The sequence below is a fragment of the Henckelia pumila genome, chromosome 3 (assembly GCF_033568475.1).
Source record: "Henckelia pumila isolate YLH828 chromosome 3, ASM3356847v2, whole genome shotgun sequence".
Classification (NCBI taxonomy): Eukaryota; Viridiplantae; Streptophyta; class Magnoliopsida; order Lamiales; family Gesneriaceae; genus Henckelia; species Henckelia pumila.
The window spans coordinates 195,897,297-195,921,791 of record NC_133122.1 but is presented as its reverse complement, the minus strand read 5'-3'; the positions used below and the strand labels follow the sequence as shown (position 1 = coordinate 195,921,791).

General features: G+C 32.5%; 3 protein-coding genes across 3 annotated transcripts; 1 reads left to right on the top strand and 2 right to left on the bottom strand.

The window, feature by feature from the left end:
- The first annotated feature begins 1,579 nt into the window (after positions 1-1,579).
- LOC140886628 (calcium-dependent protein kinase 2-like) lies at positions 1,580-7,856 on the top strand. The gene is made up of 8 exons (XM_073293311.1): positions 1,580-2,655; positions 5,316-5,459; positions 5,550-5,702; positions 5,847-5,956; positions 6,351-6,518; positions 6,611-6,738; positions 7,223-7,322; positions 7,410-7,856. Exons 1-8 carry the CDS (start codon positions 1,923-1,925, stop codon positions 7,482-7,484), a joined length of 1,611 nt encoding a protein of 536 aa, XP_073149412.1. The 5' UTR covers positions 1,580-1,922; the 3' UTR covers positions 7,485-7,856.
- Positions 7,857-8,245: 389 nt separating this feature from the next.
- Positions 8,246-10,127, bottom strand: LOC140886924 (peroxidase 42). Its single transcript, XM_073293845.1, has 4 exons — positions 9,821-10,127; positions 9,528-9,716; positions 9,056-9,221; positions 8,246-8,893 (listed from the first exon to the last, which is right to left on the bottom strand). The coding sequence occupies exons 1-4, from the start codon at positions 10,046-10,048 to the stop codon at positions 8,484-8,486; spliced, it is 993 nt and encodes a 330-aa protein (XP_073149946.1). The 5' UTR covers positions 10,049-10,127; the 3' UTR covers positions 8,246-8,483.
- An 8,653-nt stretch (positions 10,128-18,780) lies between these two features.
- Positions 18,781-22,309, bottom strand: LOC140887896 (lactoylglutathione lyase GLX1-like). The gene is made up of 9 exons (XM_073295482.1): positions 22,174-22,309; positions 21,390-21,512; positions 21,162-21,286; positions 20,688-20,752; positions 20,370-20,582; positions 19,675-19,722; positions 19,459-19,566; positions 19,224-19,376; positions 18,781-19,051 (listed from the first exon to the last, which is right to left on the bottom strand). The coding sequence occupies exons 2-9, from the start codon at positions 21,506-21,508 to the stop codon at positions 19,001-19,003; spliced, it is 882 nt and encodes a 293-aa protein (XP_073151583.1). The 5' UTR covers positions 21,509-21,512; positions 22,174-22,309; the 3' UTR covers positions 18,781-19,000.
- Positions 22,310-24,495: the final 2,186 nt, after the last annotated feature.

The following is a 24,495-nucleotide window of genomic DNA, read 5'->3' as shown; positions in this document are numbered from 1 at the left end:
TCAATCAACAAATCAAGCAAATAATTGGTCAAATCATTCACAAGAACAACATGAAAAATCCAACATTTAATAATTCAAATAGATCAAATATCCTAAACAATAATCCACGTGTTTAAAATAAATCAGTCTCGGTCCAATCTCGCAGCTTTAATCGAAAGGAAAAAAACTACTACATACACAAAATCATAATTCAAGAATTAGTTTAATCATCAAAATTAGAATAATTGAGAAGAAAAAAGTGAAGCGTTCTTCAATAGACTTCAATCCTCCAAACCCTAACCACCATCTTCAATACAGAATCTGAATGCCTCAAATTCTGACAAAATCTCTTATATATATAGGCCCCTAGAGTCCTTGATCTTTTTATTTCTTTTTCAAGAGTCCGTACGATACAAACTTCTTCTCGCGCTCGCCCTCGAGCGGCCAAAAGTGCCCGCTCGAGCACATAAGTTTTTGTTTTGCACCATGGATTTTTTTCGGATGCGCTCGAGCGGATAAAAACACCCACTCAAGTGCATAATTTTTTGCCTCATTATAACTTTTGCCTTCACACGCCCGAGCAGGTAAAAACTACCGCTCGAGCGCATAAACTTATGTCCAAAATCATGTAGCGGATATAAACAGTAAAATAATAATTAATCAACACACAAATTATCATGTACAAGTATAAGTACTTGTGCGTTGTATTATGACAAAAAAACGATTACTAGAAAACTGTAATATTTTATCACAAAATCAATACTACTAATTCTTATAAAAAGTCAGATTTCTCAATACATTGAGAAAATCGAACTACACTCCAAATCAGTACTACGATTGAAAAAAAAAACTTAAAGAGTGTAAAGAATATAACAAATATCAAAACTACACCTTAAAAACTATAAAACAAATATAGAAAATCAAAAGGCGTAGAAATAGAAACAAAGACGCAAGTGAAAAGACACAAAGATCTTCAATATGCAATGATCATGATGTTATGTGTCAATGTTTCTCAACACGTTGAACAACACCAGAAAGTGTCAAGAATTATTCAAACGGAAATTTTGATCTTTAATGACTTGGTTCTTCACAATTCTTCTCTAGCTTTCTGCATAACTGATATTTGTTTTCTTTAATGATTTTTGATCTTTAATGACTTGGTTTTACACGCAAGTAGAAAATGATAAAATAAATTATAAGAGCATAACTGATCAATCGAGCATATGGTTCTCGAAATATAATTTTCTTTTCACAAGTGATAATAACACTAAAACGAATTATAAAAGCGAAAACCATATGCTCGATTGATCAGTTATGTTCTTATAATTTATTTTATCATTTTCTATTTAAGTGTAAAACACACGAAAAAGATTTGTTTGTCCGAGTCTGTTGTAAATAAACTAATAAGCAGAGTCACCCAAATGTAAATGGGTTTTAATATGAGATAAATATTTTTTTATTTGAAATTAAATATGAGGATTATTATTATTGTTGTTGTTATTATCATCATCATTATTATTATTTTTATTTTTATTTTTTTCACCAAAAACTTTTTTTAAAAAACACACAAAAAGGCAGGCAAAAACGTGTAGAAAACACTCGACCGAGAAGCTGAAGAGTCAACACGCAGAAAAAATTAAGATTGCATTTTCTGATCTTTAAAATCACCATCTCAACTGAGATTCATACGTGCTTGGCCGAGATTAACCACTGAAATCTTTAGTAGCTCACTTCGGCCACAATCGCTGCTCCTGGCCAGGTTTCGTTTCCAAGTTTTTGTTTTTTGTTTTCCATTTGTTATCCTGAACTCTGAATCTTTCCACGGATTTGTCAAGAAAAGCCCGTTTCAGTTACAAGATTCCATTTTTTAGTATTTTTAGGAAAAAAATCCGTTGATAAATCTGGATTGGTGATCCCATTTTCGTTGACTGCCAAGAAGACAAATGGGTGGTTGTTTCAGCAAGAACAAACATACAAGCCCCGACACCAATGGTTATAGATCAGGGAGAGCAGCAAACACAGGGTACCAGCAAACCCACCAAGATCATCAAAAACCAACAACTCATTATACACCCCAGCCCCAGCCCCAGCCCCAGCCCCAGCCCCAACCTGAGAGGCACCACCACCCACAATCGCAACCCCAAAACCAAATTCAAAAATTAGAGCCCAATAACATTTTAGGAAAGCCATTTGAGGATGTCAAGTCAAAATACAACATTGGTAAAGAATTGGGTAGGGGTCAATTTGGGGTCACTTATTCGTGTTCTGAGATTGGCACTGGACATCCTTATGCCTGCAAGTCAATATTGAAGAGGAAACTTGTGAGTAAGAATGATAAGGAAGATATGAAGAGGGAGGTTCATATAATGCAGCACTTAAGTGGGCAGCCTAATATAGTGGAGTTCAAGGGTGCTTATGAGGATAGAACGTCTGTGCATCTAGTAATGGAGCTTTGTGGTGGAGGGGAGCTTTTCGATAAGATTATTGCCCAGGGGCATTATTCTGAGAGCTTGGCCGCTGATCTTTGTAGGCAGATTGTGAATGTTGTGCACCATTGCCATTTTATGGGTGTGATGCATAGGGATCTCAAACCTGAGAATTTCTTGCTCTCAAGTAAAGATGCGAACGCAAGGTTGAAAGCAACAGATTTCGGGCTCTCTGTTTTTATTGAAGAAGGTGTGTATTTTTCTTGCTTCTAGTGCTAAACAGATTTCTCTTTCTTACTGGTGACAGTTATGTCAGTTGAGCATATCTTTGATCATTATATGAGCCCTGACTTTTTGTATATCTTTAGCCTTCAATGAACAGTGATTTGAACTTCCAGTAACACGAATAAAATAAAGTTACATATTAGGAAACAGTTTTGGCATTTCTGAGAGAAGTGTTTGAACGATTGAGTTCATCTATGATTGTTTACCTTTCCGCATCTTCATGAATTGCACTTTGAGCTTATTTGTGATTGCTTATCTTTGCATCTCTTCATGGATTGCAATTTGAGTCATGACCTCTGGCTATGACTCATATGGAGGATAAAGGGGGAATCTAGTCACATCCAAATCTTGGTGTTTCTGTTATCTGAAGGCAAAACTATAAGCCTGTCACAAATCACTGTGTTGGTTGGTTTGTTAATTTCATTACGCCTTCGAGAAGGAATAGTCTATCAGCATTCTTGTTTCTATTTTAAAAGCCCAAGCTATAGCAATTTTCGTCTTTACCCCATCTCTCGTACTTCAGAAAATGTATGTCAAGAACCGTGGATCGCACTATCAGAGGGACAACAACAACGATTATGTGCTGTGCTCAAACAAAATTCGACAACAAAGGTAGGATATTGGTGGAGGAACTCAATCCCTTCCATTAGATATCTTCATCTTATACTCCCTCGACGTACCATTCACGTCTTTTGGGAAAAAAATCTCGGCCATCGTAAACATGTCCACCCGTAAAATATTCATGGCTTTTCCTTTTCTCAAAAAAAAAAAGACGAAGTATTTGCACCTGGAAGGATATCAAAAGCTAAGGAGAATGAGTAAATTTTCTATGAAGAACACATAAAAATCCTTCAAAAATCCCAGGAATAAACTATCTGAATGTCCTTGTTTAGGTGTTGATGACATAATAGACTCGGTTGGATGGAATTAGGAAAGGGGAGAGGAAACCAATGAATGTTGGAAGATGATTAGGTGTAAAAAATTCTATCAAAAATTTGTTTTAGTGAGGATTGAATAGTCGATTTGTTTAAAAAATTTAAGTCACTTCTCCATTCAGCCAATAACCAAACTCATTATATTATTTCTTATTCTACAAAATTTATATTGTTTATCAATTTTATCTCCTGATAAACCTGGTTATCTTATCACCCCAACCTAACACATTCTCAGCGTAAATGCAAATTAGGTGTTAAAAATCTTTGACTCATGAGAAGAACCATTACTTCCATTCTTAGTGTATGATTCTTGACTTTCCCAATCCAAGAGAGGAAATGAAAGGGGTCAAGAATGGAGAAAATGTATTTCTGGCTTAGTGTTGTCAATGTCCGTCTGAATTATGGTTAACGGGAGATTACAAGGAAAAATGCAATGGTTAAGAAAGAAATGGAAGGACATATGTATGGCATAAGGCCATAGTAAGAAAATATGGGATTAGTTTTTGGGGATGGGAGTCCGGCATTGTCAAGAGTTTAATGATATATTCATGGATAATGTCAGATAGAAAGTTAGAGATAAATGTAGATAAGGTTGTGGAAGGATGATTAAGTAGGGGCTAAGATTTTTTCAAATAGGTTTTCCCATACTTTCCGATTGTCATCATCTCACAATAGCCCCATATCTGATTTTGTTTGGGTCCATGATAGCTTTTGTGTAAGTTGGAATCATCTTTGTGGGGAGGAAGTTCTTTTATTAGAAGATGCAGAGGTGGAGTCCTTTTACTTTGCTTAGAGCAAGTGAGTTTTTATGAAGTTGAGTGGTCGAAGGGTTTTGCTGTTGGAAATTCTATGCACATTGTCTTAAAAATCTCTTTTTCTCCATCTGATCAGTGATCCAGCTTTAGTATCTTATAAGTTATTTATTCTAATTTGCAAATCCGCAATTCCTTCAATCAAACAAGTATTTAATTGGATTTTATCACTTAATAAATTCAATGCTTATGATGCACTACGATGGAAAAATCCTTACTTGATATCCTCGAGCTGGTATGCATTATGCAAAGATTGCGATGAATCTAAATATCACAATTTTCCAATCCTTTGGATTCGTTACATAACAATATGGTAAGAACTTCAAGAAGCTCAGGTTTCAATGGGTGTGAGTAGGTGACAGGAGAAAATAACATTATAGTGGGAAAGGAAAAATCCAAAAAATTGTGGAAGATAGTGACAAGTCATTTATCTGGAAATTGTGGAAAGAAAAGAAACCTACAGATTTTTTAAGGATTACATGGTGAAATATCTCAATTGTGGGCAAACACTGAATTTAATCGCACTTTAAGCACAGCTAGACAAAGATTTCAAAAATTTCCTTTGGTTCCTTTGTAATTGTATGACAACTTATGTTAGACTAATGTTGATAATGTTCTTGTCAAAATTAGGCATCCAATTGGTTTGTTAATTTGTCTTAAAAGGTTGGACGGATGCCAAAAAAGAAAAGATCTATACAAGCATTTCTCGTGTATGGTCTGTAATAAAACTTCATGCCTTCAATAATCGATCAATTCATTTCAGTAAAAAAATTTAGCTGGCATGTCAATTTTCATTAACCTCTTGACTTTTCTCCATTGATAACTTATAACCAGTGTGTCCTGCATTAATAACTAGTAATGTCATAAATAAATTACAGGAAAAATTTATCGCGACATAGTTGGTAGTGCATATTATGTTGCCCCTGAAGTGTTGCGTCGAAGCTATGGGAAGGAAATAGATGTATGGAGTGCTGGTGTTATTTTGTACATCCTCCTCAGTGGCGTTCCTCCATTTTGGGCTGGTAAAATCAATCTTGATTTATGGATAAATATTTTGTGAGTCAGATCCATTTAGCTCCTTTCTAAATGATTCTTGGATTTGTTTGCCGTAGAAACTGAAAAGGGCATATTCGATGCTATTTTGAAAGAAGAAGTTGATTTTGACAGCCAGCCATGGCCGTCCATATCAGCCAGTGCCAAAGATCTTGTTCGAAAAATGCTGACAAAGGATCCAAAAAAAAGAATTACCTCTACTCAAGTACTTGGTATGCTTATAATATCACCTCATCTCATATTCATTATCAGCATCGATACTTGAACTAAACTCTTTTGTTAAAGAACATTCATTCGTATTGTAATGATGTTCAAATCATCTTTAACTTGAGACATTCTTTGTACTGATTTTTAAGAGCACCCTTGGATTAAGGGGCAAGCCCCTGACAAGCCAATCAATAGTGCGGTTCTTTCCAGAATGAAGCAGTTCAGGGCAATGAATAAGCTCAAAAAACTCGCACTAAAGGTAAACCTTCACTTTGGATAAACATTCTGTAGACTGGGAAGTTAGAATCATTAAATCCGTTAAAGAATCTTGCTATGTATGCCTCAGAATATGTACATTGTTTAACTGTTCTAATATTCCTCTGCCTTCTGTGAGATGCTTAAATTTCAATATTCTAAATTTTTTGAACAAATGTGTCAGAATTCTATTTGTTATTATCACTTGCCATATCTCTCACAAAGAAATCACTTCTGTTTGTTCTGGTATGACTCACCATTTTCTTCTGCTTGGGTGGCTTCATGTAATCATGTTAATATTAGGCAGAAGATACAATCACAGAATGAAATAAGGTTGAGTAAGAACGAGACCAAAACAAATGTTTTTGATTGATAAGATTGCTGGAATAACTGCGCAGGTTATTGCTGAAAGCTTGTCGGAAGAAGAAATTAAAGGTCTTAAAGCAATGTTTACTAATATGGACACAGACAACAGTGGGACCATCACCTATGAAGAATTGAAAACCGGATTAGCTCGGCTTGGATCAAAACTGTCTGAAGCCGAAGTAAAACAACTTATGGAAGCGGTAATTAGCATGTCATTAACTCGAAAATTTTATTGGACGTTATGCTGAATGATTACAGATTTTCATTTTAACAATTCTGGCATTGATATCAGGCTGATGTCGACGGTAATGGGACGATAGACTACATCGAATTTATCACTGCCACAATGCACAGGCATAAGCTTGAAAGAGATGAACATTTGTTTGGTGCATTTCAGTTTTTCGACAAAGATAACAGTGGGTAAGTATATCTTTTTTTCAGTAAATGCGGCACAGTTCTCTTGAATACTTGGTGAGATACTCTCCAGATTGAAAAAAAGATTAGTGAATTCGGGGTTTTGTGGTCATATTGATCACTTAGCTTGATTATGCTAGTTCAATGGTTTTTCAATTGAGGCTTATTGTTTTGCTGAATCAATTATTATCTAGAAATCACTTTTCATAAAAAGCTTTAGTTCGCTGGGGATAACTCAGCAAAACTTTTGAACACATCTCCTTGCATTTTTTAACGTACTGTGGCGGGAGGTTTGGTGGATATATGTACCTGTTTATATATAATATTCAGTCTTTGTGATTGTGTTTGGGACTTGTGACTCCTGAATAATACGCCGTTATTAATCATTTTCTTCACAAGTCTGAGCTCTTGGAAGATGACTCAATGATTCTTTGCAAGCTAATTAATTACTATTCTGAAGAGAGAATTTTATTTTTCTTAACAACTTCAGCTATATCACAAGAGATGAACTGGAAAGTGCTATGAAGGAGTATGGCATGGGGGACGAGGCCACCATCAAGGAAATAATCTCAGAGGTGGATACAGATAATGTATGTACATCGACTTGAGTTAAGACATCATACAGCTTTAAATCCCCTTGGAATTGCATAAGCATTTTACATGTTTGCGTGTTATAGGATGGACGAATCAACTACGAGGAGTTCTGTGCGATGATGAGAAGTGGAATGCAGCAGCCTGCAAAGCTATTTTAGAGTGTGTGCTTGTTTAAGCAGGATGTTATCTAACACGTTAGAGAGTTCTGCTTATAAAGATACTGAAATGTATCGGTTCCTCGTTTAGAATCTCTGTGCTATTTTAATTACTTCGAATCGAGTATCGTTGCAGTTTGTGAGGCTTTTCATCTTCAAGTTGTTTGTACTTTTCATCTTCAAGTTGTTTGTAAGTGTCTTGTTTATGCATAAATCACACGGTTTTAGAATCATTACTTTATTTTCAGACATGAAACGCTTCGTCTGAATTTTATGTGCCATAGCATTGATTATCTTGTAAGAAAATAATTGCGTGAATACCGATCATTCTGTTTTGAGTTAAAGCTGGTTGATTGTCTTACCAAGTTGTTTTGCGCTTTTGTTGCATTCTTCACTAGAAGTTCAAGGAAAACCTCTATTACTTTTAATCTTAATTAACTTATTTATAGGCTTGTGGTGGCATGGTTTACTTCTTCTGCTAATGCTTTTGAAGGAAATAGCTAGTTTGTAAAGGTTAAAAAAACGTGCATATGTAGCTGGCAATCGCATTCAATCACTGTCTGAATTTTGTCACCGCACTAGTCATATCCACAAACAGCCAACCATCTTTGCTACTGTGGAGGGATCTTATCTTGCCATTATCAACTTTCTTTTAGTGAGGGGCCCTTATTTAATTTTTCTTTGTCAAGCTTTCATTTACTTTATGATGTCTCTTAAAGAAGACAAGTTCCCTTTGAATAAAAGGTTGAAGTACAAGAACCAAAGAAATAAGCACCATAATTATCACATAGCAAGCAATCCTACACATCCACCACCATCGATCCTCACAACAATTCCACACACCCATTATCCCCATGAACTCCATACACAGAAAAAAAAAAAAACAACCTGCAGTAGAAAGAAACAGATCAAATATTAACACCGGCCAGTGGCCACCACAACCTTCATCTTGCCACAAACAGAAGAGATGCCGTTTTATTTGTCACCCACACTCCTCACTCTTTAATGGAGCTTATTGGCAAGATTGCATTGTTTTCTGATTTCACCCTTTGTGCCTGTGAGAGGGTTGTTCTCAGATAAAATGGTGATGGCTCTAGAAAACTCTGAGAAGAAGTAATCTTCACTCTTGGCCATTTTCTTGACGAAGGGCTTGGTTCTCTTGTCTGTGACTAGCTGGTGGTCCACAATTAACAGGCCCTTGTTGTCCAATATGTTTCTGTAATAATTGTTGTCGAGTTTCATCGGCGTGCCACGATCGTTTCTCACGTACTGCACGGCCTTAGGGTCCGGGATGGCATCGGGGCACTTATAGAGCATGTGCTCAACATGAGCAGGGTTCAGCGCTGGATCCACCTCCGGGTATAGACGGTGCACCAGCTTTACACAGTGGGTTCTGCCTACACTGTGAGAGCCTGTAAAATGACAATTACTTACTCTGAGGTGGGATTTATTCAAAGATCACACTTTTCTTGAAAATGGGTGAATCTCAGATAAAATTATAATTACATATGAAGATGATGATTAATTCTTGAATGTAAATGAGTTCAAAACTGGATAAAATTGTGGATTTATACCAAGTAAAGCAACCACTCCAGAGGTATCAATTCCAATACTAGCAAAACGTTCAAGCACAACGCTGATGCTCTCATTGTGATCTGGCAAGTACTGCTCAAGAATATCTGCTCGGCTTTTTCTACCATCTCTTCTTCCAGTTTTAAGGGGAATATATGGCCCTCCGACCTGTCCAAAGAATTAATTATTAATTTTTTTTTACAAATCACAGTGTCTATGGTAAAACACCAAATTTGGATAGATCCACAAGTAGAGGCACTTAAAATCTTGAAACTTCCGATAAGTTAAACCGAAACATAACAACACATCGACCATTGTAGCAAGAATGCCAAAAAAAGGACAAGAATTTGAGTCAGAAACTCGGTGCAGTGAATTGGGAACTCAATTCTAAAACAAGTGAATTTCCATGAACTTATCTCGAGTTTTCAGCTTACTAGACATGGAAATTTCAAGAAAATGAAAAGCTCAACTTACAGAAGCAATGCCATCTCTAGCGGACAAGACAAGAATATCCGCGCAAGAAACAACACCAGGGCATTCCCTCTCCAGAGCCTCCTTAATATTCTCCAGATACCTGAAATTCCTCATCCCAAAACTCCTGTCCGTCTCCTTTTCAGACAACACCCTCCTCGTTGAATCCAGCAACAGAGACGCATCACACGACTGCAACACACATTTAAAAAAAAGAACAGCACCACATGAAAAACAAATCCTTCCACAATTAAGCCTAAAATATCTCCACAACAAAAAAAAAACCCAAAAATCACCTCTACGAAACAGTCGTGGAAAATGTTCCTGAGCCAAGAAAACGCAGTGTTCTTGTGGCGCTTGTAGAGTAGCCTGACTTGTTCTTTGATGATATCTTCAGCTTGTGGGCAAGAGTCCTTGTAGTAGTTCATGACAAGGCCGGGGTCTCCATTTTCTGCAGCAATAGCAGAGAGGGATGAAACGTAAAGGATCGCTAGGAAGAAGAGAGCTTTGGAAATGGAAGCCATTGCTGAACTCTGAAGCTCACTGACTTCAAGCTTTTAGCTTTATATCACAGCACTTGCTTGCTTCCATAAATAATGAAGAAAGAGAGAGAGTGATGCAGAATTTTTCTTTTTCTTTTTCTTTTTCTTTTTTTCTTAAATTGGTAATAAATAACTCGTTGGACTTTTCTGATCTTTCGAGAGAATTTTTTTTAGATTTTTGACGCAGATTCCTTTGGCCTTATTCCAGCTCCTTCTATTTGCCACTTCTTTTTACCCACCATGGGTAAGTTGTAAGAGATAACCAAACGAAGACAAAGTATTTAAATTAACATTCGTAGGTAAAATAATAATAAAAATAAAATAAAAGTAAAAATTTAAATTCGTAGGTGACAACAATCAAATCGTGATCGGGAATGGTAACATGGCGTGTTTGGGAAGGATGATCAGTTTAACTTTAGTCGGTCTCGAGATCTATTTTGTGGTGGGTTTAATTTGAGTTGGACCCGATAAATCTGTTAAGTATTAAAAATGTTTTGATTCTAGCGAATATATAATAAAAAGATCAAAAAGTTTAAAATTGAGTAATATTTATTTTGATATATAAATTATTGATAAAATATTAAATCGATATATGAAATATTGTAAATGATTTAATTGGTACATGATCGTTAAGTTTACCCTTAATTAAAATTTGATTAAGTACATAATTTTATTTTATTTATTGGTTTAGTTTTGTATATGATTTATTTATTGAGTGTGATTTTATTAATATATAATTTTATATCAATTTTTTCCAAAAAAATGATAATTATTTAATATACATAGAAAAAAAAATACCATTTTATTATATGTTTATTAATATTTTAAAAATATATTATATTCAATTAAATAATTTATTAATGAGTAAAATATAAATATATTATATCCTAAAAAATATAAATATATTATAAAACTAGTAAGATACTTACTTCGTATAATTTTCAAATTAATATAAATTTATTTTTACACATTGAAAAATCAATAAAAATTACTTTGAAAAATAAACTTACGTTTAATTGAATTTACTAAAAATAACTGAACTTAAAATCAATTTTACTAAAGAATAAAATCGATTTTTTTGTTGGGTCATATACTAATTAAGTCATTCTCAATAGTTTGTATATCAATTTGACATTTTATCAATAGTTCATGTACCAAAATAAATTTTAAACTTTTTAAAATTGTGATATTATTTTTATTTTAATATAAATCAAGTTTATTAAAAAAAATATTTATTATGATACATTTACGTACCAAGTGACTCAAATTAGATATATTTCAATACGAAATTATATTGGACAATTTTGGTTAGTGAAAAGGAAAAATATTTGTAGCAGTCAAATTACAAATTTGTGTATGATCACATATTCACATTAAATTAAAATATCGATTAATCAATTAATTATAAAACTTACTAACTCAAATTAGCATGCGAACCATAATTTCCATGCTTCTAAGTACAGAGAGCTTTAAAAAAGAAAAAAGAAAGAAAGAAAGAAAGAAAGAAAAGAAAAGAAGAAGTGAAGCATAGAGTTGAAACTATAAATTTTTCTAACATAGAGATTGAATCCTTTTATTCATGTGTCGCTCAGAGACTGAATCCAAATTAACATAACCAAATCAAAATTATTTTTTTCCCAAAACGAAAAGCTAATCTTTATAATTCACTATTAAACTAGTTTTAGTTCTTAAATATTTCAATCTAACATTTTGGATCTTTAAACTCATGTAACTAGCCCTTGCCGTTAAATTTAACGGTAAGGGCTAACTTTGTGATATTTATTAAACTTTAAAAAGGAGCAAAAGTATTTATAAAACATTATAGCAAATGCAATGTTGATAAATGAGTAAGTATTTACAAATTAGTTTGTTCTTACATATTTATTATCGGGTTAGTCTATGTTACGTCGGAAGTGTTTCTCTCTTTATTTCAATATTATTATATTATTTGGGTCTTTCACATTTTTATGGATGTTGACATCTGTGTTTTTGGATCGAATGTTTGCCGTTTTATCAAAAGTTATATCTGATGATAATGATGCAATTCAAATCTTTTAAATCGTACAACAGTCGTCCAAGTAACACGATTCGACTGCCCAACAAATATAATTATTGTACCCCAACAGTGTTGTTGATCTTATAACTAATACTCCCCCCGTCCGATTACATTGTCATGTTTTATTTTTCACACAGATTAAGAAAAATTTGTTGGGAAGCAAATTTTATATAAATTTCATATTTTATCCATATTTAATGTATTAAAAAATGATTGCACAATTTTCAAAGTTTAGTTAATAGGAATATATTAGTAAAGAAGTGTTAAAAAATATTATTAAATATGATATATGACTATATATTTGGGACAAACAAAAAAAAAATTTGAACATTATAATTGGGATGAATTGAGTATTTAGCTACATCATACGGGGAAAAAAAAAACTCAAAATATAGCATAGAATGTTTATGGACCAAAAATATTTTATAAAAAACGTGTTTTTCCATATTTATGTATCTTCTTTCTAACAATAAATATGCTTCACAAATTTTTATTCAGATTCGAACTCTCATATGAACCTCATCAATAATCATGTTTTACCACAACACAATATCTCATATGTATTTAAAAAAAAATCTACTTTGATATATGTTATTATCGAGACAATGTCGTGAAGCCATCCATTTATCTGTGTATTAAATCAACATCGGGAGGGGATGCTTCTTCTTTTGTCAAAGTTGAAATTTATCATTATTTTGACTTTAATTATAAATAATGAGAGTTGTAAAAATTATTACATAAAAAAAGGGAGCCAGCAAATGCAATGAACTGTGTGCACCGACAGTCTAGTATTTCTTGCCCCCACCATTATTAATTTATTAAACTGTACACACAGCTGTCCCGACCTCTATTATTTAAAATTATAACTCAAAAAAGGATTTAAAAAAATAAAAATCTATATAGATTTTAAATAATTTATGTCACAGTTATTTTATGATCCGTGCAATTGAGACAGATATTAATTTTATAATGGGGTGTATAAAAGACGACATTTTCCATCTCGCTGTCACAATAATATTGCTTTATAATATTCTTAATTAAAAAAATTTAAAAGTAAATAAATCTCTTGTATAATTATATTTGTTTACCAGTATCAGCAAGAGAGAGCTAGCCCATTCTCTTGTACATGAAATATCAGATAAATATGAATTTATCGTCTCTAGAAATACATACATTTTTACACAATTAAGAATTAAAGATTATAATAATATATAAGTGACTCTTTATCCATCTGCAAGATAAAATTATAATTATTACAATTAGTATTATCTTAGTTGTAAAGTTAATTTTATTTCGTTTGAAATTAATAAAATGTATAGATAACATGAAAACTATGATGATTGCATAGTTAATATCACGAATTATCAATATTTTTCTACTCCAATTAATTAATTTTGGAATATATTTCTTCAAAAAAAAAGTTATGGAATATATGGTGGATACTAATAATAAATTGTCAAAGCAATCACCTTCGGCCCATTCCTTACATATCTTTAGCTTCAGATGCGCTATGGGGCACACTCTAAACTCTTGTCAAATACATGCTCCTTTTTAATTTCAAGCAGTCAAATTATAATATGAGTATTGTTTTTTAAATTTCTTAAATAAATAAGAACTAGATTTTTCAGAATTAATTAAAAGGTAAGAATGGAAATTAAACTACATCGCGTGCATGTGACTCACTCGCATCCTCGCACATAAAAACATGCACATCTGCATGCGAGTTCCTCGATCATAGTCTTACGAATAATATAATGTAAGGATTTCCAAAGGAGTAAATTCATAATTCACCGTAAACGTGTGCATGTATGAGGTTGGATTGTCAATATATTTGTTTCACTATGAATATATAATTAATTCTTAAGTTGTAAATATGTTAGACTAATATATTCGATTATGTTCTATCATTACCTAAAGTGTAACAACTGAATGCCAAAAAAGAAAACGAAAAAGAAAAGGAAAAAGAAAAAATCTCAATTGAAAAACAGAAGGCCAAAAATTCGAGGGGAATCTGTAATTGTACGAATTGTTTATTATCTTAATTATATATAGTTATTAGTTTAGTTTATATATTTAAAAATTAAAATTTATAAAAAGGACCAACTTGGAAGCCCACATCTTCGAGCATGTGTCAAACGCAATTAAGGAGTTCTCTCGCAGTTTCATTTACCGACAATTATTATAATACGCATACAACTTTATCCACTTTAATTTATTTAATTAATTATTATGAGTAGGATCTTTTAAAATCCAATTTCAAGTGCATCGAGATTCACAAAATTGTAAATAATTGATACACTGACTCACTTATAACGGCAATATATCTATGCTATTGCCTATTGAGCCATTTTTTGACCATAATTTAATCCAATTCCAATGACATTTTCGGGCACGAACATTTTTATTATATAGTATATACTAATATTAGTTAAAACATCCTTTTCTTTTTCCAAAGCCAAATCCAAATCAAATAAATGGACGATTGCTGAATGAAATGACGTAATAACCCCCACACCTAACTCATACAACAAAAGTAAACGAACCACCCTCTCGTTTATATTTTTTAATATATAGTTTTACTATTAAGCAAGCTTCTTTTTTAATTTAAATATTTCATAGCTAGAGGCCCAAGAAGAGAATCAGGCCCAATTAGCTAGAGGCCCATTATGTTTCAAGCTACTGAAACACGTCTTTGTGGTGAATGAAACGCGCCTTCTACTTCCTTCCAATCCGAGAAATTCATTTAGATCATAAGCTCAACAAATTAACCATGTATATCATTTATAGTAGTTTATTTTATTAATTTAGATCTAATTAACTATATTCTTGATTAATAAATGTTGAACTCTAATCGACATCTGACGAATAAGAGAATATTTGGTAGTTCAACGTATTTCGTCGATAATAACATGAATTTATAATTGCCATTTCTCCTTGCTTTCTTTCCATTTTATTTTTGTTCTTTTTAAGGACATGGGAACTGCCTTTCGCTGCGCACTAACCAAACCCAGATGTAACACAATAGTCTGCAAACTACGCTAGCCAAATAAATCGTACTACACAAACTTTGTATGACATGTTAATCCAAAAAAATATTGACGGAGAGAATCGAACTCTTAACCTTTAGTCAAGTGGTCGCCTCGACCATTTCTCTTTGCTTTCTTGAATGCTACATTAATCAATAACCATGAGTACCTACTATTGACTTGTGTGTGTTATACATAGACACACACGACACATGCATCTATAATTAATACAGAAAGTGTTACATACTTCATCCCCATGTGGTGGTTCAGACACGTGATATTGGCACGGCTCAATCAAATAAACGAGCTCTACTACCTTTTTTCTAGAGCACGCCTTTCTAATTGAACCGCACCAACGTCTCGCACACGCCTTACGTACCAACCAGACATATATATATATATAGGCAAACATATATATCTCATCAATTAATTATTAATTTATCGAAGGTACGTATATGAGTACGTACATAAATAATAAACGTTTCAAAATTTATATATATGGGAAGAATAACATTTTACCTCTAAAATCCATCAAGCGACTGACGAGGGTTTTGTCTGGCTTGAACTAGTTTCACTCCAAAAAGGACGTCACATTTCAGAAAGAACAAACAAATTAAAAGAGAATAATATATAATTTATATAATGTCGTGTGAAGAAGCTAGCTTCATATAACAGTTCAATTTGCCATGCATGAACTGAAACCACTATATCTATTTATAGATACACGAGATCTGAAATGTGTGTGTGTGTAGGTAGAATTAGAACTAATTAGTCGTGTGTGTGTTTTTTTTGTAGAGGAAGCATGGCAGACCAGATAAGAAAAGAGGGTGATGCATGCATGCTTTTGTTAAAATTTACACTGATAATTTTGTGTATATATGTAATTAGAGCTTTGTATATATATATTGACAAACCAAAAAGAAGGGTATATATACTTAATTGCTCAAATGTGGATCGAGCCTTTAGTATGCACTTATGAGGTCGGTAAAGGTCGTGGTGACACTTTCATTTCGATTCCAAGTGGCAACATAGTTTGATTTCAGGTCTATATATCATGCTTAATATCATGTGATATTGTTACCAGACCTTGTATCTGTATGTATGCTTGCGTTGCGTACATGTCCGGTCGATGTTCTTTTTTTGTTGTAAATACTCTTATGCCACGAAGAAAATTCAGATTTAATTAAGTTTATAATGATTGTTATGAACAAACAATTGTCATCTTGCATATCTTCGGTTAAGCGGCAAGTATTGTACGTGTTATATCATATATTTGATGATTATATGTATTTATTTAACCTCTTAAATTTAGCAGGAAATAATTAAAGCACTCATGATCAGATGTTTAATTATCACTAATTTTAAAACATCTCTGAAGTTACTAAAGAATTTCTTAATTTAATTAAGTTCTTGAACTTGTCTGGAAGCAAATACAAACTTCAGTTTATTCAAACTAAACTTTTACTTTAACAAACTAAATTTTACATTTTTTGGAATATAATATAATCCTCTTTTTTAAAATAATAATAATAATATCTGGTGACGAACTATTACCGCAATGCAATCCGTTGCCCATCTAACTGCCACTATATTGGGCTGCATCAATGATTAAATTTTAATAATTTTGTATGTTTAGAATCTCTTTGTTTTTTTTAAAAGGACAAGAAAGAAAGAAAGAAAGTAAATGGACTAAATGATAACTAAAACAGTGCCCAGTAGTCCAATATTATTTTGTTGGAAGTAATGTCCACAGATTTAAAATATGGGCCATCTTTTGTATCTAAGTACTTATCTCAGAAAATAAAATTATCAATCTCTAATTTTCAGTATTAGTGATAATTAAAGCATAATTTCTGAGTAAGGTTCGTCGTTTAAATTAATCTCAACAAACACAATTATTTGGTCTAAACAGTTTATTTTGAAATTTGTTATTTAGTGCCAATTTTGATAGTGTAACTTCGAAAAATACGCTTAAATAAATTCAATTTTTTAAAATGTTTTTATTTAAAAAAAATTAGGAGCTTGGTATTTGGATAAATGTTGAAAAATATTTTTGTTTTTATTTTTAAATATAGTTAAAAGCAAAAGTCCAAAAACTAAAAATTATGGCTTCTAAAAAATATATTTTTGTAAGTGTTTTCTTAAAATCGATTTTGTAACCAAATGCTTTTTAAAAAAAGTTATTTATTTTTTAAAAAAAATTCTCTAACAAAACAAGTTTTTGATATAAAGTCAAGTTGTAAGACCTAGCGTTTGTCGCTTTACAAAAAGTTATAAATGATGGTAATGATAACTCAAATCTTTTAAACCACACAGAAACTCAAGCGTCACGGTTTGATCGATTACTCCGACAGAGACAATTATTTTATTGCACTCCAACAATCTTCCCCCTATAATTGCACTTCTTTCAATCAATGATAATTGAACCCATGACCTTGGCTCTGATAGTAATTGTAGAACCGAACGCTTGTCACTTTACCAAAAGCTCAAGCTGGTTGTAACGATACAACTCAAATATTTTAAACCGCACAGCAGCCTAAGCGTCATGGTTCAATCGATCTACCCGACATGAACAATTATTATATCCCAACACAAGTATTGTAGGCGTCGCCGCGTCGGTTATCTAATTACGAGTATATATGCATGTTAGTGTGCTCGAACGTTTAATTATAACCAATACTATTCTAACATTTACCATTTACGCCATATTTCGCATCGATAGTTAACTGTTCTCCCCGAGATAAGTGATATAATTTACCTACACCTACGTATATTTTATATTTTTCATGTGCGAGGTCTATCAAGTTGGCCTCTTGCTTTTTTTTTTTTTTGTTTTGTTTTGATTTCTGGTGATCAAAATTGCAGATCTGCTTTTTAAAGCTACATTCAGATGCCCACTGAGGCACAACTTTACCACGAGAAAATGATGAACAATACCCTTTAATATTGCTAGCTGTCCATTATCTGCATTGTTGATCCATTTGCCGATAAAGACTTGGATAAATGACCGGACAATTATTGCTAAATCGTGCGTTACAATTTTCAGCATTTTTGCGGAGATAACAAGTAGTCATAAAAGTAAAGATAGTGACAAAATGATGTTAGGCTTCTCGCGATGAGGAATACTAGACATATATACAACTTGGTTTCTATTTTTACTTTATCAATTATAATATTATTTTATAATTTTATAATAAATAAATAATATTATTTATTATTTTCAAAATAATAATAATATTTTTATAATTAATAAATAATATTTTTTTATTAACTTTTATAAAAAAATAATACTAATAATTTATATTAAAAAATATATATTCTCATTTCGTTGTCAAACCAGCACGGATATAAAGAATGAGATGGGAATGATCATTCCATTCCCACCTCATTCCTTCGTACCAAGCATGCCAAGCATGCCCTTAGTTTTTAGATCATTTCCCTTATACTCTAGATTCTTGAGGGCTGCTTCAGTTTATTAAATTTTTCAAAACTCAAACGTCTCCTTGAACAGACGAGCGGGGAGTCATTACCCACTATTATCCTCCAAATAATTTCATGCAGAGAACTTTAACTTGACTAAAGTTCATTCTGTTCCTTTAATTCACCCTGCTTTCGTACCAATAATCGAGATATATAGCGCACAAACGAAACGCCGAAATATTTATACTACATCCCTCACGAACACAGCATATACAAGTAACTAGTAGATAGATATAAACAAAGTCGGGAGACGGCGGTTTAGCATTCCATACTTGGGCCCAATACTAGCGAAGGGAATTATAATTTATATGTTGTTTATACTTATTCAAAAGGGTCTGGGAGCTTAAACCATAAACACTAAGGCTTGTCCTCTCACTCTTGCTTCTCGAGTTCATTCAGAAAATCTGCATTGTCAACCAGAACCTACAAACAGCAAAAAAAATCCCCGAAACCTCATATTTGAGTCAAGATGTAGTTAAAAAAGAAGGTTGCAATGGGGGCTGCTAGACAAGGCAGATGATACTCAGTATATTAGTATTGTAAGCTACTAAGAACTATATATGTAAGTAAATAATATCCAAAATATCAAACTTACAGTTTTCCAACCATCTGGATCTAGGAAAGAAGTGATCTTAGTGTTGATTCCAGGAATTGGTCCTGGTTGTCGAGTTATCTTTCCTCCAAGCTCCTGGGTTACAAGGTTCACAACCTCGGCACTCTTATACACATCATCTGTGCTAATTGCTACCTGAAATGAACTCACCAATATGTTTTATTGGTATTGCCTTGATAATGAGCTAACAGGTAATTATGATGAGAACTCGTCTCACCTGTGCATATGCATTTCCTTTGGTATATTCAGTAACACCATGGTTGTAAGTCAACTCCAGCACAATTGTCTCATATTCATCAGCATATCCCATCATTGCTATCGAGTACTGCAGATTACAAAGTTGTTCTTTTGTCAAAACATTACCAAAACAAAAAATGTATGTTAAGTGCGTGTCGGAGCTTTATAAGGAGCTAGTTCTCATCCACACTGAAACCTTTTGTTCGGGTCTGTCAGTTCTTTTCAAGAGTCTCATCCCCAAAGCCTGCATGAAAAAAGAAAATTATCAGCTTCCAACATGTGCAGTTTGAATGTCTTTATTGCTAGTTCCTTACTCCAGGACATCATTTGCATTCAGCCATACATATTATTAATTATTAAATCTAGAAGTATGTAAGATGCATATAGAGTTTCAACACACTGAAATCAAAAGAAAGACCTCCCAGTAGCAGTTAATTTCTCATAATTTTTTTTTTTGTTTAGCTCAAGCACAGGAGATATTCTTTGGACAGATGGTGGAAATGGATTTCGGAATATGATTTAATTTTGCTCTTGAACATTTAACATTCAACGTCTGTGTATGGTTGGACAGTCGGACTTTATGGTAGCAAAATCATAATGGAAGTGTTCAAAGCACAAATTATTTCTCAGGACACAAACACCTTGACGATAGCTATTTTATCACAGAAATATGAACATAATAAGTTAATACAATGAAAATAAAATATAAAACTGCAGATGGACACTTATAATTACTATTTATATAATAAAAAACTTAGGGAACAGGCTTTCAAACATATCCAGGCGCAAAGGACTCTAGAAGCAAGTATGGATCGACCTCCAAAAGATTTGTTAACAAGAAAAATAGATTACAAATAAATAAACCTTACACAGTTAAAAAGAATAATTCACCTTCTCATAAAATTTGATAGAACGATCAAGATCACCCACGCGAAGCATGACTTGGCATAGTGGTTCTGGAGTTGGACCACGTTGAATAAGTTCAAAAATGTACCCATCTGGATCCTTAGCAAAGGCGATAACTGTTGATCCACCTTTAACAGGACCTGGCTCTCGAGTGATGGTTCCTCCCTTGGCCTTAATATCTTCGACCAGTTTGTAAACCTAACAAAATGAAAAGTAAGATAAATAAAAATAAAAACCAAATTCTCGCCATATATAAGCACTCTGTTCAATTGCCAAACAAATAATAATAATAATAACACTCACATCTTCACTTGCAATGGCAAAATGCCCAAAGCCAGTTCCAATGTCATATTTGTCAACTCCATGGTCTGTTGTAACGTAATGAAGAATGTCAAACGGTAAAATTGATGGATTTGCAACAGGAAGAATAGAAATTACTACTTCATAATGCCTTTCTTCAGCAATGTCAACATCAACAAATTGTGACCTCCATGGATCATCTCTCTCACTGCTTCTATCAGACTCTATATTCAGTATGCTTTGGTTATGGATTGAGAAGAAAAGTGTAGAGTATCATATATGTGTGACGCAAAAGGTGTGAAGTATCAGAAAGGCAGTTTAGGGACAGAGAACATTGTGAGTGGCTCAGCATTCTGAAACTAAAAAGCAATACTCACATTACGCTAATTTTTTATAAAGTTTTAGTGCATCAGTAATCAGAGACTAAATTAAAACCATGAAAATCCGCATAATAAGATGACCAAAGAATTTACATACTGTAAGTCAATTCCAAGACAAAGTGAGAGTCTTCAGGCCCAAATCCGAGAAAAGCATTCGAATATTGTTCCTCGGGAACATCTCTTTTCCTCAACAGCTTCATCCCAAAACATTCAGTGTAAAACCTAGCAACGTGTAGGTAAGAATAAGTAACATGGATATTCAAAAGAAGAGATCTCTATCTCATAGCCTCAGCAAGCTTAGCATAATTCTTAAGTATAAAAATACTTGATGGTGCGATCAAGGTCTCCCACTCTATACACAGCATGTAAAAATCGTCGCTTGTCATGTTTTGGCCACTCCAAGAGCTCGTGGCTAGGGGCAATTGGTGCTGCAGCCTCCGCCATTGATCTGCATCCAGAACCACGTATGAAACAAATCGATTTACTAATAACTTTCACCAACTATAGTCAATCAACACAAAGTTAACCTTATATTTTCACTGGTAAAGCAAATGACTGTCCAAATAACAAACAGGCAGCACCTAGAAACACAACGAAGATAGAAACTTCACACTGTCTCCATCTTGATGTGTCGAACAAGGGCAATTATTCAACAGTTAATTGACAAACTTTTTAAGCTTGTATGCATCAGAACTCAAGAGAGGTATACCATACGTTATTTGAGCGATACAAAGCAAATTGATTTAAAATATTTTTTTATAAAAATAAAAAAAATCAAAATCAAAATCAAAATCAAAATCAAAATCAGCTTTATTAACTCTCCTACAAATTCCATTCACACAATAATTGTAAATCCGTCAATTTAACAGTAAAAAAATAAAAGCCAGTGATTACGCGAGGAAAAAAAATGCATTTTTCTTAACAGGTTTGCCCTTCGATTGACAGATTTCAGGCTAGAATAGGATCGGAAAAATTAAATCAAACAAAATAAAATTAAAACAGAGACAATGGTAAACCACTGGCGTCAGAAATAGAAACTTAAATCTCGATCAAGGTACAGTAATTCATCGATAAATAAAAAAAGAGAACTCGGCGAGAGCTGAACTTACCAGAAGCGTCAGTGAAGAAGCAAAAACGCCCGAAAGAATTAGAAATGAACTCTTTTCCGAATATTGCACGTGTATATATACATAGAGATGAGAGATCGCCACGTTTACAGGCATTCATCTAGAACCACGCGCGGTTGACAAAATTTTCTATGACAGATCAATGACAGCTCTTCGATTAATCCAAACCCCCCAACAATATCAACGGCGGAAAATGTTCTTCGTGGTTATTTTCCAAATCAGTCAAGCGTCAACACTACTGCCACATCAGAGCCATCGTCCAATCATCTGAAACCACGTCATTTATTATGTGATTATTTGCATACATTTTCGAGGTAAATTATTATTATTATTATTATTAAATTTATTTCTAAAGATATACTTAATCAAATAGAGTTATTAGAATGAAATCAATTTTGAATTAGAATGAGAAGAGAAATGGAATGGAATGATAAGTCTATTCAATTTAGATGATTGACACCGAAAAAATAAAATATGAATGAAATAAAATTATTTTTAATTATCAAATTATTTCTTCACTAAAAAATTCAAAATAATTACTCAAAAATATTTATTATATATTAAAAAATATTTATTATAATAATTATTTAAAAACAATTATAACTATCAATAGTCTATCAATCATGATAAAATTATCTTTATAATAACACTAATATAACTATTAATATTAATTTAGTAATTATTATTATTATTTATTAAAATAAGTTTCTTTTAATAAAATATCATGATATTTATTATTTAACAATTATTTTATTATATTATACATTTTTATATGTGATTATTAAGTTATTGTTTTATTTATTTAGTTATTAATATTATCATCTTTTTTCAATTGTCATAATTTTATATTTATAAATGATAGTGATTTAATTTGATATCATTATTATTTTTATGATTATTATTTTAGGTTTTTATTAAACTAAATAAGGGAAGTACTTTATGAATAGAGAAAAATTAGGAGTGAGAATAATGATTCCGGTAGATTTCAACCTAGCATATGGATAATATGCCAATGATAGATCTAATGTCTCATGATTTTCACGTTAACGATATATAATTAATTACGCCTATGTATAAAAATATGAACCGTTTGATATGATTTTCATTCAAAATGAATGAAATGACTATTCCAATGAATATGAGAATATTCATTCTAATGGGAATAAATATTTTCATTTCAAATGTAAACCAAACATAAATGTAAGGAATGATACAAGAATGCTCGTTTCATTCCTGTCTCATTTCCTTCTACAAATCATGCCAATTTTCCATCAATTTAGTGAAATCTTCTAATCATTATTGTTATTGCTGTTAACGTTTATTCTTTTCACCATCTCTTTCCTTCTTTAAAAAATTGTACGTTGACATCAACTTCCAATAAGATATTTTTAAACCACTTTCTCAATTATATAATTTTTTTTCTGTCCATTATTTAAATATATAATCTACTTTTTACTTGCATTTACTCTTAGTTTTATTAATATACCATTATTAAATAAATATTATTGAAAAACGCATAACTATCTTTTTAGCATGCAACAATTTTCTAGATGAATTAAAATATTGATAAAATATAAAATTTGTATGAAATTTTGTTTTTCCAAAGATTTTCTTAATCGGAGCGAAAAACAAATGAATTTCGATATATGAAACAAAAAAGAGTGTAGAAAAGGTTGCATGAAAAGGGGGAAAAAAAACCTAAGTTACTCACAACGAACTGTCCGTGAGAAAGTTAATATGTAGATTTAATAAATAAATTACATTAATATATGATAATTGATAACTCACCTTTTGATAAAATTTTGTGTCGTCGTAATTATCTCGATCAGGTGAAGTAAATTGGTATGCTGTCCGTATGCATGTGTGTATACAAACGGTAGAAACACATTTGAATAGGGTTGACGGGCTTTGTGAATCGACTAATTAAGTGGAGCTTGGGGATATTGATTACGATAGCTATGCATCGAGGGAATATTTTGGTACATGAAAAAAAAAATGACTTCCCAAATATATTTGAAATACACTACATGAAGTTATCTTTTTAAAATAAATAATTGATCGAAGTTTAGATAACAAAATAGCCATAGGCCGAGTGGGATTCTCTATTGGATGCTTATTTCGACTGATATTTCAAATCAAATTTGAACTCAAATTATCAAAGGTTAAATGGACTCTCATCTCTCGAGCACCAAACTCCAAAGGCCCCAATATTCCTTCGTTATTAAATTCCACAAAGGGTAGCGAGGGAGTTAAAATATATGTCCAAAGAAGGCAGAATTAATCACATCCACTACAAATATTCGC

What these genes read in the sequence shown, in the direction of transcription:
- LOC140886628 (XM_073293311.1), top strand. Translation starts at nt 1,923, where the DNA reads ATGGGTGGTTGTTTCAGCAAGAACAAACATACAAGCCCCGACACCAAT. An exon ending in TCAAAAAACTCGCACTAAAG is followed by an intron (nt 5,957 to 6,350) that starts GTAAACCTTCAC and finishes ATAACTGCGCAG; the next exon opens with GTTATTGCTGAAAGCTTGTC. An exon ending in CAGAGGTGGATACAGATAAT is followed by an intron (nt 7,323 to 7,409) that starts GTATGTACATCG and finishes TGCGTGTTATAG; the next exon opens with GATGGACGAATCAACTACGA.
- LOC140887896 (XM_073295482.1), bottom strand. Translation starts at nt 21,508, where the DNA reads ATGGCGGAGGCTGCAGCACCAATTGCCCCTAGCCACGAGCTCTTGGAG. An exon ending in TTGCCATTGCAAGTGAAGAT is followed by an intron (nt 20,583 to 20,687) that starts GTGAGTGTTATT and finishes TCATTTTGTTAG; the next exon opens with GTTTACAAACTGGTCGAAGA. An exon ending in CTATCAAATTTTATGAGAAG is followed by an intron (nt 19,723 to 20,369) that starts GTGAATTATTCT and finishes TTTTTCATGCAG; the next exon opens with GCTTTGGGGATGAGACTCTT.
- LOC140886924 (XM_073293845.1), bottom strand. Translation starts at nt 10,048, where the DNA reads ATGGCTTCCATTTCCAAAGCTCTCTTCTTCCTAGCGATCCTTTACGTT. An exon ending in TCCACGACTGTTTCGTAGAG is followed by an intron (nt 9,717 to 9,820) that starts GTGATTTTTGGG and finishes TGTGTGTTGCAG; the next exon opens with TCGTGTGATGCGTCTCTGTT. An exon ending in CTAGAGATGGCATTGCTTCT is followed by an intron (nt 9,222 to 9,527) that starts GTAAGTTGAGCT and finishes TTCTTTGGACAG; the next exon opens with GTCGGAGGGCCATATATTCC.